At 61.2% G+C, this 16,877-nt stretch overlaps 1 protein-coding gene across 2 annotated transcripts; it reads right to left on the bottom strand.

Moving 5' to 3' along the window:
• Positions 1 to 236: 236 nt before the first annotated feature.
• Positions 237 to 16,312, bottom strand: GUCY2D (guanylate cyclase 2D, retinal). 2 transcript variants are annotated; one of them, XM_043583031.1, is made up of 20 exons: positions 16,055 to 16,311; positions 14,994 to 15,708; positions 14,594 to 14,898; positions 11,209 to 11,560; positions 10,779 to 10,863; positions 10,396 to 10,498; positions 9,879 to 9,980; positions 7,786 to 7,866; positions 6,482 to 6,688; positions 6,238 to 6,394; positions 5,599 to 5,748; positions 4,840 to 4,988; positions 4,138 to 4,301; positions 3,841 to 4,033; positions 3,443 to 3,617; positions 3,092 to 3,190; positions 2,869 to 2,963; positions 2,656 to 2,741; positions 2,450 to 2,566; positions 237 to 1,933 (listed from the first exon to the last, which is right to left on the bottom strand). In XM_043583031.1, the coding sequence occupies exons 2-19, from the start codon at positions 15,697 to 15,699 to the stop codon at positions 2,473 to 2,475; spliced, it is 3,303 nt and encodes a 1,100-aa protein (XP_043438966.1). In that variant the 5' UTR covers positions 15,700 to 15,708; positions 16,055 to 16,311; the 3' UTR covers positions 237 to 1,933; positions 2,450 to 2,472. The 2 variants fall into 2 exon arrangements, 1 of the variants encoding a protein (XP_043438966.1); XR_006297741.1 differs by lacking the exons at positions 237 to 1,933; positions 2,450 to 2,566 and having other exon boundaries at positions 3,477 to 3,617; positions 16,055 to 16,312.
• Positions 16,313 to 16,877: the final 565 nt, after the last annotated feature.

Raw genomic sequence — 16,877 nt, 5'->3', positions numbered from 1 at the left:
ACTACCACAGGCGTCCCCCAGGTGGGATGGAAGGCGAGAGAAAGAGTCAGGGTGGGGGATGGGGAGGGGCTTAGCAGGGAGGGTGGGGCCGCTGCCTGGGAAGAGGCTGTCTGCCCTCCATCCCGGGGACCGAAGTCCCGAGAAAATCTGAAGAGAGATGCTTTAAGAATGTGCAGAATTTAGAAAATTGTGTGCGCGTGCAGGCAGGGTTTTTAAAAATCTTTTTAAGAAACGTGCAGGGTTTTTAAAAATCTTTAACTCATCGTCTCCCAACTCGGCGAAAAATGTTTTATAAGTTGTACTGACTGACTCACCCTACAGCAGCACCTCAAGTGACCAGAACCTACAAGTGCTACAGTTGAGGTCTGTTATATGTCCTCTCTCTACCTCTGGGAAGGACGGGGAGGCTGCTAAGCCGTGGATTTCACAGGTCGGGCAGAAACAACCTCCAGAAGCACCTGCGGTCCCAGCGGCAGCTCCCAAGGGCCCTGAGCTAAATGCCTAAGGGCGCCAGGCAGGTACGTAAGGGACATCCGGAAACTCTTGGGTCTTGGCGGGTGGGGACCATTAGAACTAAAGAGTAAAGCCCCAGGGAAAATGATCAGTGGCTCTCCAGCTCCAGCAGAAAAGCCAGCAGTGGAACTTTTTGATTTCAGAGAAGAGGGAAGTTTGGTATACGTTTTTTAGAAAATGTGAATCTCTTGATTGCTAAACGTTAGCTCAAAATTAGAACAAAACTTCCCCCATAGGCCAACAAAACCAGTCTCGGCGAGTTTCTAGCCTGGTTTTTATGAAATCTTAGAGATTTTTGGGCTCACTTAGTGACATGATTCGTGAACGCTCGTTCAGGTGCACAGAAACACCCTGAGGGAACTTGTTAAAAATGCGGATTCTGAATGGAGAGGTCTGGGCCCGCAAGTCTGCGTTTCTAACAGGCTCTCAGGTCCTGTCCCTGCCCCTGGCCCGGGAACCACACTGTGCGTGGTGAGCATTCACCTTTCCACCTGGAAATTCTCTCGGACGCTATACCCCTGGCCACGCCTGCTTGCTGACCTGGGAGGGACTGAACACTCACTACACCTGTAGGGACGCTCTGGGCGGCTGCCGCTGCCACTAACTCCTGCCACGGCCTCCAGTGGCGCTGAAGGACACCCCAACTCGACAGTGCCAAGGCCCGGGCTCTGGAACGTCGCTCTTCCACAAAAGAAAGTTCAGTTGGACCGGTGGGGGGGGGGAGGGGGGACGGGCAGTGGTTGCAGACGCCTGTTGGAGAGATCTAAGCAGAGAGGATTCTCTGTGCGCTCGGCAAGTGTCCAGTTCAACAGAAAATCCTACCGTTCCTCGGCCGTGCTGGTGAGTAAAGGTGTGCTGAGGCCTGTTTGCCTTCCTCTCTCCCCAGAGCCTTGCAGCCAGCTTTTCTCTGCACTTGGGCAAGACACGGCGATGCCCACAGAAGGGGCAGGTTTCTGACTGGCGGTGGGGGGGGGGGGCGGGAGAAGGGAAGGACTATCGAGGCTAAGCAGAGGCCAATCCTCAGGCCACAAACCCCTGCTCCCGGGGAACCGCAGGTCTCTGCCTCCTCTGGGGTTGGGGATTCCAACCCCAGACCTTCCTTCCTGGGGCCCAGGGAGGCCCTGGAAAGCGGAGAATCCCCAGCCCCACCTCTCCTGATGGGCTCAGAGTTACTGGGGCCGGCGCCCATACACCCAGGCCATCCGGAAGCTTAGGAGTGCAGAAACCACCTAGGCCACTCCTTATTTCATCATGAGGGAAATCCAAGCCCAGAGAGTGCACGAGACTTTCCCGAGGTCACACAGCAGGTGTAAAGGCCCAGAATCCTTTGAGGCAGAGCCGGACAGAAGCCACTGGTATCAGCCAGACTGTTGGTCACCCATAGCAGCAACTTTCAGGAAAAGGACCCTCCGGAATACTCCTGAGAGAAAGAGGGGTGTCTGAGGGAAATCGTAGAAAGGGGTCACGGGGGTTCACCTAAGAAGGGGAGGGTCATGGATCACAGTTTCTTCAAGGAAGGTAGAGGGCAGGGCTTCTGCCCTGACAGAATGCTAGAGACGACATTCATCTTGTCCTCTGGCGAACGGTGCTCCCGAAAGTTCTGTCTTTTGTGCAGTGCACAGCCTGTGGGGCCTGGCAGGGAGGCCCCGTTAATGCAGCGCAGTGGGGGCGAGGGGTTGTCAGAGGAGAGGTCTCAGAAGGTCATGAGTACAAGGGTTCTCAAGTCTGGATTCCTGGGCCATTCCAGACCGACAGAACCAGAACTCCCCCCTCCCAGGGGAAAATTCCTGGGTTTAGGAAAGAGCCTGGGCTCACTCAGACAGGAATTGGGACACCTGGCTTGGGTGGGAAGTTCAGCGGGCAGGGCCAGGCCCTAAGGCTGGAGAGGAGGCCCCTGGGAGGTGGGCAGCTGGGCTTGGGAGCAAGGGGGCGGCACCTGTTCCCGCTGCGCTGCGCGCCTCACTTCCCGGAGAACTGGCCCGGCCTCGCCTTCTCCAGCTTCAGGCGCCGCTCCAGGGGGATCTCCTGCAGGCTGATGCCGTGGTTGCTGGCCCTGCGGGGAGGGGGGCGGCGGCCTCAGGGAGGGGCAGGCGGAGGGCGGGGTCAGGCCGGGAGAAGGGGCCCCGGAGGCTCGTTCCTCACCCCGGCTGCAGATCCGGCGGTTTGGGGATGGGCTTGTTGAAGCCGCGTCTGCCCACCAGCCAGTACGTGTCTTCGGCGCCCTTGCCCTGGAGAGACACGGGGCGGGGGTTGGGGGGTTAGGCGGCTGGGGCCAGGGCGGGTGTATCTCGAGGTCTAAGTGGCACCCAAGACCCCCGAGGTTGCGGCCCAGGAGGGGGCGGGGCCCGGTCTCACCTTCAGCTCGGTGCGGCCGCGCACCTCCGTCTGGAAGCCCTCGTCCAGGGCGCGGAGAATCTGGACGGTGCTGATGTTCACGTGGATGCGGTAAGCTGGGGCGACAGGGGACGGGGGACGTGGTGATTTCGGGACTCCCCTCCCGCGTCCCCCTCCCCGAGCCACTTCCCCCTCGCTCCGTGAATCGCCCCCCCACCCCCGGACCCCGCCCCGCCCCACTCACGCAGCCCCGTGGACTCCATGCGCGAGGCGGTGTTGACCGTGTCCCCAAACAGGCAGTACCGCGGCATGGTGAGGCCCACCACGCCCGCCACGCACGGGCCTGTGGAGATGCGCAGGGTGGGTGGCCCGTGCTGGAGGCTGGGTGGCACCTGGCACCTCGGGGGACTCTCTAGCGCCCCATCGTCTCCACCAGCTCCCCAAGGGTACCTCTCAATCACGACAGGGTGCCTGCCGAGGCGGCTTCACAGCAAGTCCCACTGCCCCCGTCCCCCCCCCCCCCGCACGAATGTCCAGGGAATGTGGAACCGGCCCTAGACGGGGAGGGAGGGGGCCACCGGAGCCCGGGAGGTACCCGAGTGCAGGCCGATGCGGATGCGCACGGGCACCTCGGGCATGTGGCGCATTCGGAAGGAGCCCACGGCACTGAGGATGTCCAAAGCCATGTTGGCGATCTCCGCCGCGTGCCGCTGCCCGTTCCGCTGGGGCAGCCCCGAGGCCACCATGTAGGCGTCCCCAATTGTCTCCACCTGACGGAAAGGGTGGTGCAAGTCCGGTACTGAGCACCTCTCTCCCGCCAAGCGACTGTCCTTTGTCAGGCGGCCTAAGCTGGGGGGGAGGGGGTGCAGCGCGGGGATCCTGGGGAGGCTTCCAAATGGGGGCGGGGGCAGTGGGGCTGAACCGGGGGCGGGCGGAGCTGAAGGAGGGTTGCTCCCCTCCCCCCCCCCCCCCCCCCGCTCCGGCACACCCCACCTTGTAGACGTCGTGGGAGCCGATGATGGCGTCAAAGAGCGTGTAGAGGTCGTTGAGCAGGTCCACCACCTCGATGGGCTCACTCATGGCCGAGATGGTGGTGAAGCCCACGATGTCACTGAAGTACAGAGTCACCTCCTCAAAATACTCGGGCTCCACAGGTGTCCCCGTCTTCAGAGCCTCAGCCACAGAACTAGGTAGGGACGTCGGGGAGAGGGGGGCGGGCGTTAGGTGGAGGCCACGCCCTCCGGCCGCCCGCGGGCCCTCCCCCTCGCCCCCCTCCCCGCGGGCACGCACGGGGGCAGCATCTGCGTCAGCAGCCGGTCTGTCTTCTGCTTCTCCAGCTCCAGCTCTTCCGTGCGCTCCCGGATCAGGTCCTCCAGGTTGCTGGAGTACTGTTCCAGCATCCTCAGCATGGAGTCAATGATGTTCGTTTTCCGGCCCTTGTTGATGCTTTTGAACTGGTAGGGGGAGGCAGCCGGGGTGGGGGTGCGGGGGCTGTTGAGGACCTGGGCTGCCATGACCCCTGCGTGGGGCCCTCTTACCCTGGCCCCCTGCGCCCACCCCCAGGCATCCCACCCCACGCATCGTTTAGGCATCAGGCCCCCCCCCCCCCATGCCAGGCCCTGTGCCTTCACACACCAGGAGCCATACGGGAAATGGGGGGGGGGGTCCCAGAGGTCAGCTGCTCTCAGCTGGTAACTGACAAGACACTGGGGTTTGGACTCCCAGGCCGAGGGTCTTGTGGCCACACCGGGCCAAGCGATTCAAATGTTATTCGAACCGAGTGAAATATTTCTCCCACCCAGAGGTCTATCTCCTGCTCTCAAGGGCCCCGCAGCCCCCGTTCTAACTCTGTCCCCACCTAAATCCCAGTCCTCAGACTGCCCCTTGGGAAACGGCCTGGAGGTCAGAGGTCCCGCGAGTCTGCCTTCCTGAAGCCTCCCCAGGTTGCTGACAAGTGGCCAGCCCAGCCCTTGCCCAATGCCAGCCGCTGACCTGCTCGAAGGTGCGGTCCATGGAGGGCCGGAGGTCCGGCTGCTCCGCCCAGCACTGTTTCATCAGCTGGATGCACTCCGTGGGCGCCTGGTCCACGGACACGGAGGGCCGGCACAGTGGAGGGGGACTTCGGACCCTCTCCACCACTTCTGGAGGCATGAAGGGACCAACAGAGGCCACCTCTGACTCTGGCCTGACTGTTGAAGCCCGCGATCAGAGCTTCCGGAAGGAGGCCGGGAAGCGCGGGGAGGGAGGGGAGGGCGTTGCTGGAAGGAACGGGAGGATCCTGAACCCTGGGGGTGGGAGGGTGGGGGGCGCAGGGGGCAGTTAGAGGTGACAGGCAGAGCTAACATTTGTCGCAGTTGAGAGTGAGGGTTGGGGTGGCCCAGTAGCTTGCTGACTCCTGGATGGTAAGTCATAGGGATTTGAACCAGATCCCACTCCACTGCCTTCGCCCCCTTCCCCCGACACTGCTGCCTCCCTGCCGTCCCTAAGAACCAGAGGAGAGCCCACTCCCTCAGCCGGAGGAGCAGGTTGGGTCCAGGATGAGGAAAGACACAACCACTGATGTCTGGGAGCCTAAGAGCCGCCCCCTCCCATCCTGACGCTTGCTCTTCCCGGCCCTGACCCTTGAGATCCACATAAGGGAGGCCCACATAATTAAGCCCCAGCTCCGGGCTTTAGGGCAGAGAGGCTGGGTCTGGCAAGAGGCTCTGCCGGGCCGCAGGCTGGAAGCCAGACGCGAGCGAGCGAGCGTACCCTCGGCGGTCAGCTCCAGCATGGCGTAGGGGGCGCTGCGACACACGACCTCCTGCATGATGATGCCCAGGCTGAAGACGTCACCCGCCATCGTTCCCCTGCGCTCCAGGGCCGGGTCCCGAAGCAGCTCCGGGGCTGTCCACAGCTGGTCTGGGGTCGGGGGAGGGGGCGTGGGCATGTGGGAGGGCCTGGGGACGCTGGGGACAGACCCCCGTCCTAACCAAAAAGCCCAGGCTCGCACCCACTCACCAACTCCCAGCCCGAGTGTGGCCCCGCTGCCCGCAGCTATCCCCGGGAGAAACTACCAGAAACCCGAAGCGGGTCTCCGAGAAAGCGCGGTCCTCACAAATAGGCCCCGCCCTTTATGCAAAGGGAGGCTCAGAGGACACCCCGCCCCTCGGGCACAAGCCACGCCCCTTCGAGCCCCCGCCTCCCCAGTCCAGTCCCCTTCTCCTCTCTGAGGTCCCGAGACCTGAGACCATTACCGAGGCCGGGGCCACGTGCAGTGGGCGTGGGATGGAGAGGACGCGAAGGCGGAGGGAGGGATGGATGGAGGGGCCCCTGAGAAAACGGGGGTCCCGGGGATGCTCGTCCGCGCGGGAGGCAGCGGGGGGGGGGGGGGGGGGGGGGGGATCCTACCCTCTGCGCTTGGAGGCTCCGGCAACACCCTCTGCGCTTCCAGCAGTCGCCCCTGACCGTGGTCGGTGACTTTCAGCACGAACCTCCCGTCCACCACGCAGTTCCGTGACTTAAGGCGCCCGTGGGCCACGCCTCGGTGGTGCAGATACCTCATTCCCTGGAAGGGGTGGGATACGAGGCGACCTGAGCCCTGCGGCTCCCCTGCCCCCTCCTCCCTGCCACCCCCGCACCCCCCCCCCCCCACCTTGATGAGGTCCAGGAGGAGGGAGGACTTGAACATCCAGTCCAGCTTTATGTCTCTCTGGGCGAGGAGGTCGTGGAGGGAGCCCCGGGTACAGTGCTCGGAGACCACGGCCAGCATGCGCTCCCCCGGGGCCATGGTGCCACCCGCTCCGCCGCCGAGGAAGAGCCCCAGGTAGAGGACCACGTTCTCATGCCGCAGCTCCTGGAGCTGAGAGGGAGAGAGCCAAGGGGCATTTTCTGCCCTGGAGGCACCCTGGGGGGTGCCCTGGAGGCACCGTGGATACCGAGGGGGTATCCAGGTCTGGTTTGGGGCGTCCACGCTCTCGGAAGGTGGGATGAGAGGGGTGACTGGAAAGGTCTATGGGGGCACGGGGTGGGGGGCGCTTTCTTCCAAGAGTAAGTTCTCTCTCCGGAACAGACACGTGGGTCAAAGGTCACCGTTGAGATGCTGAGTATGGTTTAGCTTAAAGTCATACGGGAAGAGACTACCTTGCACTGGTAACCAGGAGCCAGGCAGGTTCTCCCCGAGGCCACACACGGCCGTGCGGGCCACGGCCCAGGCCTGCTTTGCTCATGTCTGAGACTCCCAACATCCCCGAGGCAGGGAGGAAGGGACTGAGCAGTCACACTGTGGTCCTAGCGGAGCACGTGCCACAGGACAGGCGCCCTCACAATCCGAGCATGCTGGGAAATGGGGGCCAGCGGGTGACTACTGCCCTTCCAACTTTCCTTTGGTCCAATGAGGGGCTTCCCTTCATCCTAGATGCCTGAGGTTAAGTGGTGACTTAGTCTGGGGACCCTAAGTCATTCGGCAGCTGTGACCGAGAGCTTCTGTGGAGGCGTCAGAGGAGGTCAGGCGGAGGCCGCACGATGTAAGGGGGGCCTCGAGGTGGGACGATCAGAATAAGCCAGGCCACCGCCTCCTTGCCAGCTTTCCGCTTCGCCCAGTAGGCATTATCTGACTCTTGGTTTTGGCTCAGGTCGTGATCTCATGGGTGCGTGGGATCGAGCCCCGCATGGGGCTCTACACTGATGGAGCCTGTGTGGAATTTTCTCCCTCTCTCTCTGCACCCCCCTCCATGTGCTCTCTCTCTCTCTCTCTCTCTCTCAAAAATAAATAAACGTTAAGAAAAAAATGGGAGAGCATAACGGGACACCTGCTTTGGGAGAGGGCACTTCCACTGAGACCTGTGGGTCTCTCCTAGATTCGGGTCTATCTCTGTCCCCAGCTGCAAAGAGAAGGTCAAGAGGGAAGGAAATGACGGCCACCCCACACCCCACACCCCACCACGGCTCAACGCTCACCTTGGAGAAGGCTGTCCTGGTTGCTGGGCGGATAGCTATGTGCTGATCCCCTGGGAATTTCTTCAGCCAAACCCAGTCTCCCTGGAGCAGAGATGGGAGTAGTTTTTTGTTGTTTTGAGAGAGAGAGAGAGAGAGAGAGAGAGCATGCACACAAGCCAGGGAGAGGGCCAGAGGGAGAGAGAGAATCTTAAGCAGGTTCCACGTTCAGCAAGGAGCCAAATGTGGGGCTCGATCCCACAACTCTGGGATCGTGACCTGAACTGAACTCAAGAGTTGGACGCTGACTGAGCCACCCAGGCGCCCCAGAGATGGGAGCAGTGAACTCAGTTTCTTTTTTTTTTTTTAATTTTTTTTTAACGTTTATTTATTTTTGGGACAGAGAGAGACAGAGCATGAACGGGGGAGGGGCAGAGAGAGAGGGAGACACAGAATCGGAAACAGGCTCCAGGCTCTGAGCCATCAGCCCAGAGCCTGACGCGGGGCTCGAACTCCCGGACCGCGAGATCGTGACCTGGCTGAAGTCGGACGCTTAACCGACTGCGCCACCCAGGCACCCCCTTTTTTTTTTTTTTTTCAGTTTCTTAAAAGCCTGTGAGGTGAAAAGCCACAGAGCCCCCACGTTTCTACAGGCCTACTGCCTCAGGACACATCCTGCCTGTGACGCAGAGGTTCAGAAGCAAAGCGTTTGACATCCGTCAGTCCACTTCACAGCTGGTGGGGATGGGGGCCACCCTCGCATGGCCGTCCTCACCAACGCAGACGCTCCCACCCACAGCCTTAGTAAGCAAGCCGTTAGCACCACAAATGTCATTGAGGCCACAGCCCTCCTCACCATCTGTTGCCCTGAGAGAGCACTGTGCTGGGAGTCAGGAGTCTGGGGGGATCAGGCTTTTATGATAGACTGATTGTGATGCACAGGCAGTTCCCCTCCAGGCTCGGAGCCTCACTGTCCTCAGCTGTGGGTAGGGCTGGTCCATGGGAACGCAGTCCCATCGGGCCCCACGCTCACGAGGGCTTGTGCTTGGTTCAGCCGTCTCCTCCACCGTCCTGAACCAACAGGGAGCCCTTCGGTGTCATTCTGCCTTAGACCCTGCAATCTCTGTAGCCGGCCTCGTCCGTGGGTGAGGGGTTTGGCCGCCCTGGCAGGAGATTCTGGTGGTCTGGTGTCGACTCCTAACGAGCCTTTGGAAATACATAGGGGACATTCTTAATTGTCCCCAAAACTGGGAGATGTGTTTTGTGGGTGGGACAAGAGACGCTAAACGTTCTTCGAGGCACAGGGTAGGCCCATTCAAATGATTAACAACAACTTCCCCCAGTGACAAGTGGCCGCGGTGGCCTGTAGGTGACATATTGGGACCCTCTGCATGCTCTGTGGGACCTGACATCTGGAAGCTCCAAGCCTCCACCCCGCTCTTGATTGGCTGAGCTCCCTCAGCTCTCTCTGGGTCTGTCCTGATTCCCACACATCCTACAGCATTCAGATTTGCTGACCCATAGTGAAGGTCCTAATGCCCTTCCGTGACTTTCTCTTTCCATCCCCTGTAAGCTCACGGTTCCTGAGTCGGATCTGAATGGGGTGGAAACGCTGGGTAGGACCAGGACGCGGGTCTGTCTGTCCTGAGTCAGGATAGCCCCGTCTGGGACCTCCCCATCCTGAACAACCCGTGTCCTGGAAATGTCCTTTTTGTGACCACGATGCCGCATCCCAGATGCCCCAACCTTTCCAGGGAGGCCCACGCCCTTCAGTAGCCTGAAGTCTTGGATCAACGGAGGGGGCAGGGCCAGGGGCTCCCAACGGGGAGGGGGATGGCTTCGGTGGCCACACCGGGCTGCATGCTGGTGCCGGAACACCCCCCCCGCAGGCAGGCCTCCGGCCTCTGAGCCACTGTGATTGGCCTTTGAGGAGCCCTCATCTGGATAAAGGCTTAGGGAAAAATCCTGGGGCAGGAAGGATTCTCGGACGCTCCCCTTTGGGGAACCCGTGCCCTCTTCCTAGAGCCCATTCTGGGCTCCTATCACCATTTTCTGGAGCCCGCGGGATATGACGCAACTCCAGGAATAGAGCTCGGCCTGGACGGGGTAAGGCTCACCTCGTAGAGGCCAACGTTGGCGCTGTCCGCGGGCTGGCTGGGGACGCTGCGAACGTCTGACACGCTGTGTGCACCCAGACTCGATCGGCTCCCCTGGACCACCTGGAGGGTAGAGGTCAACGCAAGGGATCAGAATATACTGTGGGGTCAGAGTCCTGGGTTGAGGTCAGGCTGAGTTCCAGGGATTACAGAGGGAAGAAATCTTAATTAGGGGAAGACGATACTGACATCATACTTCCCAATTACGCTGCGGTTTACGGTTTACAAAACCAACCAGCGGGTTTGTTTGGAGCGTCTCGCTGTCCCAGGAGAGCAGCCGGGACAGGGCTGGTGCTCTCACTGCACACTAAGGGTGCTGATCCCCAGAGCTCAGACCTGAGAGGGAGCCAGGGCAGAAACCAGGCTTTCCTCGGGGCTGGGGTGAGGGCTGGCCCAGGCAGGGGAACAGATATACAGTGGAGGACACTTGGGGAGCTGGCTCCCTGCCAGATAGCCCCTGCCTCCCTGCCTCTCCCACCTTTCGAGAGCTGCCCCCTTGCGGGTGGAGGAAAGTGATATCGTCCAGAGTCAGGATGATCTTGTTGGGGCCAGAGACCATCTGGATGTGAATTAGACGATGCCTGGTAGGGAAAGGACGTCATCTGCTCAAAAGGGACCAAGGTCCAGGACAGGAGGCCAGCAAGGGATAATGTTGGCTCAGGGGAGAGCAGTCATCCCCAAACCAGACAGCCCCTGGTCTGCCACCCCCTTGAGGGCAACCCCATGTTCCCCATCTTCCTTTTTTTTTTTTTTTTTTCCCTACTCTTGAGTGGTCCCAGCCTGCTGTTTTTGCTGCCCAGACGCATTTCTGGCAGGTGGACAGGCAGGCTCATCCCTTACCTACCCCACTCCCATACTCACCTCACATAATGGGCCAGGAAGGCCCCTGTCAGCCCCATCCCAACCACCAGGAGGAAGCCGATAAAGACGAGGCCGGGCTCCACTCCTGGAGAGGCAGTGAGAGGGGGGACTCTGAGGACCGTGGCCAGGGGGAGGCACCCTCTCTATGGGGGGATGGAGTCATGTCAAATCCTGGAGGCCCTAGGAAAGGTGGACGGGAGCCCAAAACGAGATCTAGGGAAAGGTCATGGGTTCTGCAAAAGGGAGCATCTGGGAATGCTAGGAAGGTTCCAAGAGGGCTTTGGGGGCTTGGCAAGAGACAGTTCCGCACAAGCCAGGGGTCTGAGGAAGGACCTCGAAGGAGTTCCAGGACGAGAGTTCACTCTCTTTCACCACTTAGTGGAGGCTCCACGGTGACTGTCCCAGTGGGGGCTGGGGTGCCCGCCCTCACCTCCGTTGCAGATGACGTCTGGCTCGAACCAACACGAGGGGTCAGGCCCGGGTCCTCCTCCCCCTCTAGGGAAATGCACCGGGGTCCCAGCGGAGCGGAGGGCGCCCCGGGTGGGGTCCAGCACGTATGTGGCGAACAGCTGGTCCCCCGCCGCGTCCGTGTCCAGCAGCACAAACGGGGGCTCCTCGGCTCCTCCCAGGGCCCCGCAGAAGCCGGGGACCTGGGCGTCCTGGATGTGGCGGGCCACCGCTGCTGCGGACACCCAGCCGCCCCCTGCGGCCGCCCAAGCTCGCGCCACGCCCCCCGCCAGCAGGAAGACCGCGTCGTAGATGGTGCCGAAGAGTGGGGACACCTGGGGGAGGGCAGTAGGGGCTCAGGGTTGGGGTCACCGCTCGCCCACCTAGCCTTGCACTGCTTCTCTCCAGTGCTCAGGCCTCTCGTGCATAGACCGTTCACACCTGGTTGGTGCTTCCCCCCCCACCCCAATCCCTCAGCTCAGCGCTCTCTCCTCCTCTCTCCCCATTGGCTCTCCCTTCCTCTCTCCCCATTGGCTCTCTCCTCCCCTCTCCCAATTGGCTCTCCCTTCCTCTCTCCCCATTGGCTCTCCCTTCCCCCCTCCCCATTGGCTCTCCCTTCCTCTCTCCCCATTGGCTCTCTCCTCCCCTCTCCCCAGTGGCTCTCCCTTCCTCTCTCCCCATTGGCTCTCCCTTCCTCTCTCCCCATTGACTCTCTCCTCCCCTCTCCCCATTGGCTCTCCCTTCCCCTCTCCCCATTGGCTCTCCCTTCCTCTCTCCCCATTGACTCTCTCCTCCCCTCTCCCCATTGGCTCTCCCTTCCTCTCTCCCCATTGGCTCTCTCCTCCCCTCTCCCCAGTGGCTCTCCCTTCCTCTCTCCCCATTGGCTCTCTCCTCCCCTCTCCCCATTGGCTCTCCCTTCCCCTCTCCCCATTGGCTCTCTCTTCCTCTCTCCCCATTGGCTCTCTCCTCCTCTCTCTCTCCCTATTGGCTCTCTTCTCTCCCCTCCTCCCCATTGACCTTCCCTCTTTTCGGGGGTTCTTAGGCTCTTCTCAACCTTGGTTATTCCTATTCTCCGTCACCTGCAGCTTCTCTCTTCCCCTTCCTGTTGGTTGCCTGGCTCATATTTTTAATATGATTACTTCTCATTTACCTAAAAGCCTCCTTTCCTATCTTTTGGTTGGCTTCTATATTTTCTATTTTTCCTTCTTTTCTTTCCCCAGGGCGATCAAGCTTATTTTTCCCAGTTCCCATCTCTCACAGTGCCAGGCGTGTGTAAAGCAATAGGTGACACCGAGATATTGACGAGATAGAGTCCCTGTCCCAAGGAACCTTTCTTCTAGTTGGGGAGACAGGGATGTTAGCGTAGTGCCATGGGTGACGGTAGGGGTGATTAGGGAGCTGCAGAGACAGGAAAGGAGGGTCCCAACCCAGGCTGAGGGAGGAGGAGAAGGCTTCCGGAAGAAGTGACCATCCTTGAGGGGGGGAGTCAGTTATCTGGGGGGAGGGGAGGGGAGGGACAGGGGAGAGGGAAGAGCGCACCCAGCAGCACAGAGGCAAGAGAGACGGGCATTTTTAGGGAGACCAGAGTAGCTCCGTCTGGCTGAAGTTCAAGGACGATGGAAGAGAGGGGAAGGCATGAGAGACGTGATAAGCCCTCTGAAGAGACCGTCATCTATCCAGGGCGAGGGAAGCCCCTGGGAGGCTCGGGACAGGGGTGTGACACAGTCAGATTTGTCAGGTGTCTGAAGCTTGAACTGATTGTTGGGTGGAGAAAGGCCGGGGCAGGTGAGCATTGAAGCAGAGACCTTTGGGGGCGATTTTGTTTCAGGCTTTAGATCGGAGGTGCTGCGGCCTGAACCGGGGCAGTGACAAGGATGGATTCAAGTGACTTTTAAAAAGTAAAACTGACAGGACGTGATGTCTGGATGGGGGGGGGGGGTGGTCGGTGGGGGGGTTAGGGTTAGCGTGGGAGGGGGGAGGTAAGAGGAATCGAAGGTAACTCCCGGGGTCTCACCTGTGCTAGTTACAGAGAACGGAAGATGGTTTTTGTCACCACTTCCTCCACCTGCCCCCCATCCGGTCTCACCGCTGCCCCAACCGCCTCGCTCTCCTCTTCTCGCTCACTATTCCCATCCTTTCTCCCACTGGCTACCCCAGGTCCTCTTGGAGGAGACTAGGGGCGTTGGTGGGGAATATTCCAACCCCCATCCCCTTGATTCACGGCCCTCTCTCAAGTGCAACCCTTTGAGGGAGGTCTTTGTGGTGGTTAGTTTACTGCCCACTGCCATCTAAATTCCCACCTGTCTTAGTGGTTTCCAGCTCCCTCCCCCTTTAAAAAAATTTTTTTAATGCTTATTTATTTTTGAGAGAGAGAGAGAGAGAGAGAGAGGGAGACACGGAATCCGAAGCGGGCTCCCACGTGGAGCTCGAACTCATGCACCGGGAGACCATGACCTGAGCCAAAGTCGGAAGCTTAACCGACTGAGGCACCCAGGTGCCCCTAGCCCCTCCCCTTTTTGTGACCGGTCTCGAGTTAGATGGTGTGACCCAGGATTCTGGATTCTCAGGGAATCCTGGGTGTTGGGGTTGTTGGCAGTAAGCCGTGGATCTAAATAATTATGGAAGCCCCTGGCTCCACCTAGGGTCCTTTCTGCTTCTCGCAAGACTTGTCAAGGCTCTCCAAAAGTTGCGACCACCTGACGAAGCCCCAGAGGAAACACCTCTAAACTGGGCGTGGAGGTCGCATCTGCCTTTGTCTTCCTTTCCCGTTCTCTTAAGAACACCAGCGGCGCAGGGGCGCCTGGGGGGCTCCGTCGGTTGAACACCCGACTTGGACTTCGGCTCAGGTCATGATCTCGCGGTTTGGGAGTTCGAGTCCCAAACTCTGTGCTGACAGCTGGGAGCCCGGAGCCTGCTTCAGATTCTGTGTCTCCCTCGCTCTCTGCCCCTCCCCCGCTCACACTCTGTCTCTTTCTCCAACATAAATAAACATTTAAAAATTAAAAAAACACACACACACACACCAGCAGTGTATTATAGACTGCCTGTCCCAGTGGTGTTGGAAGCGGGTTCACTTTGAAGCTGACCGCAAGACATCACAGTGTAGCTTTCACTAGGGTTTCCTGCTTGGAGCTGGGCTTGGGGGGGAGGGGGTCCCCTGGCCTACACTCTGGAAGCAATCCCAATACACCAAGATGCCCCAAGCAAGCCCAGCGCCTCTGTTTACCCAGGAAACGTCAGAACAGGTAGAGCTTGCTCTCTCAGTCTGTCCCCACTGCCTCCGTCTTCCCGTCTCCCGTTGACTCCATGCCCTTCTCCCCTCTCCCCTCTCCCCCCCTCCCCTCTTCCCTCCTCCCAGGTGCCTCTACCTGCAGCAGATCCAGGTCCGAGGGCAGCTCCTGGCGCTCCTGGGCCCTGCGCAGGCTGTCCATCACGCTGCCCCCGGGGGGACAGTGCCGCGTGAGGGTGAGCACCGCATCGTGGGCCCTGCGAAGCCGGGAGCTGTTGGCCAGGGCGGCCAAGGCCTCGGGGCCCGGTGACAGGGCGTAGTGGAGCGTGTCAAAGGGCAGGAAGACCAGGGAGCCGTCGGCCAGGCCCAGCTCTTCGGCGGCCTCCAGCAGGCAGCGCTGCTCCTGGCCGCCCAGCAGCACCGAGTGCATCACCATGATCACGGCTGGGGACCGAGACCCCGGGCTCACTGCTGCGCCCCGCTGCCCGCGCCGCTGCGCCCCTCCCTCCCCGCCCCCCGCACCCCGCGGCGGAGCCTACCTCTGACTCTGGGCCCGTCCTGGACCCTCCTCAGGGCCTCCCGGGCCCCGGACACGTCCGACGGCTCCATGGTGGTCACCAGGGCAACGGGCAGACCCCGCGCCCTGAGCGCGGCGGACAGGGCGCGTCCCGCCTCCACCCACAGGTCCTGGGGCGCGGTGACCAGGGCCACGCGCGCCCAGCGGAAGGCGCGGAGGAGAGCGTAGAGGGCGTCCGCCGCGGGCGTCACCGCGGGGGCCGTCGTGCCCGCCGCCCGCGTCCCGGGGCAGCCCCAGGGCACCAGCGTGACCCCCGCCTCCTGGGCCAGGAGCTCGGCCGGCCGGCAGGCCGCGGGGTTCACCGGGCCCACGAGGCCCGAGACGCGGCCCAGCGCGGACGACACCGCCCCCAGGGAGCCCGGCGTCCGGCACGGCTCGGGCAGCAGCGCGACCTCGAAGCGGGGGGACCCTGCCATGGCAGGGTCGTGGTTCAGGCGGGCGGCGGCCAGGCGGGCGGCCAGGTCCGGGCGGGCGCGCGCGAAGATGGGGTCGCAGGCCCAGGGGCCCAGCACCCCCACTGTGAAGACGGCGGGCCGGGCGGAGGGCGGCAGGAGCAGCAGAAGCAGCGGCAGGGCCCGGGGGACGCCGGGCGGGGATGGAACCCGCCGCGCAGGGGCGCGGCGCCGGGGGTCCGGACACCCACCCGCGGGGAGGGCGCACGCCGTCATTGCCGGCTTCTGGGAGCATAAGCAGGGCCGGATGAGCGGCCGGGGGGCGGTGGGGGGGGGCACAACTCTCTCAGGGTTCTGTCCGCAACCTCCAGCTTCTCAAAGCCCAACTAACCCCGGGGCATGTCCCCACTTCCACAGCCCCCTCCTCTGGCTTGGACGACTCTACGGGAGTCAAGGGCATGGCCGCACCCCCCACACCCCGTTTCTCCTGCTTCCTGTTCCCCTCTTGCCCGCCCCTCCTCCCTCATCAGAGCCGTCTGGGGTCAGCGGAGACATGCCCACGCCCTCCTTGGATCCATCTGGGGCAGAAGGGACCCGAATCCGTGCCTGCGGAGGGGCCTTAGCCACTCACCGGAAAGTCCAGGGCTCGGGCCCAGGCCCGGGGTGAGGGGTCACGGGGCAGATCCCCCTTCTGGCGCCCTCCCACAGGTCTCCTTTGCCAGCCCGGCCGGGGCGGGGGTGTGGGAACAGCTGTCCAGAGTCCTTAATCTCCTCAAGCTGATTAAGGTCCCTTAATCAGGCAGGGAGGAGTTGGTGGAGGATGGGGCTCCCTACAGAGGAGGCTGTCCTGGCTTCCAGGCCGCCAGCAGATTCTCCTCCATGCCTCTCAACAGCCCCCCTCCCCTCCCCTCTACCCCCCCCCCCCCCCCAACAAAAGCACCTGCAGGTTCGCCTTTTCAAGCTGCTGCCACATTACTCTTCTCAGCCTGGGAAGCGATGAGTTGTGCCCCTGGACACCTATGGGTGACCAGTTTCAGGGTGGGAGTTCTCTGTCTCATTCCCTCCAATCACCTGGTTCCACTTTCGGCAGCCAAGGCCAAGCCCCATCCCTTGGCTGGCAAAGTCTGAACGCCGGAGCCCAAACCCGAACCAGTCTGATACCCTTTTCTCTCATCTGCCCACCCTCGATTCTCCGATTTCCACTTCTCTGTGCCTAGAAACCCGTCCCTTGGGCCTATGGGAAGGCAGAACCCCAGGAAATAATGCAAAGACCTCTGGGCTTGGGCAGACCTGGGTTCAAATTCCTCCTTCCTGGCTTGGTAAACTTGGTAAAGTTGCTTAATCTCTCTGAAGGTTGTCATGAAAATTACCTGTGATAAAGAATATAACGTCTGGATGACAAAGGTAATTAAGACAAATTCAGCCTCCAGACGTGATACGCTGAGAAAGACACA

Source organism: Prionailurus bengalensis, chromosome E1, assembly GCF_016509475.1.
Source record: "Prionailurus bengalensis isolate Pbe53 chromosome E1, Fcat_Pben_1.1_paternal_pri, whole genome shotgun sequence".
NCBI lineage: Eukaryota > Metazoa > Chordata > Mammalia > Carnivora > Felidae > Prionailurus > Prionailurus bengalensis.
This window is presented reverse-complemented; position numbering and strand designations above follow the sequence as displayed.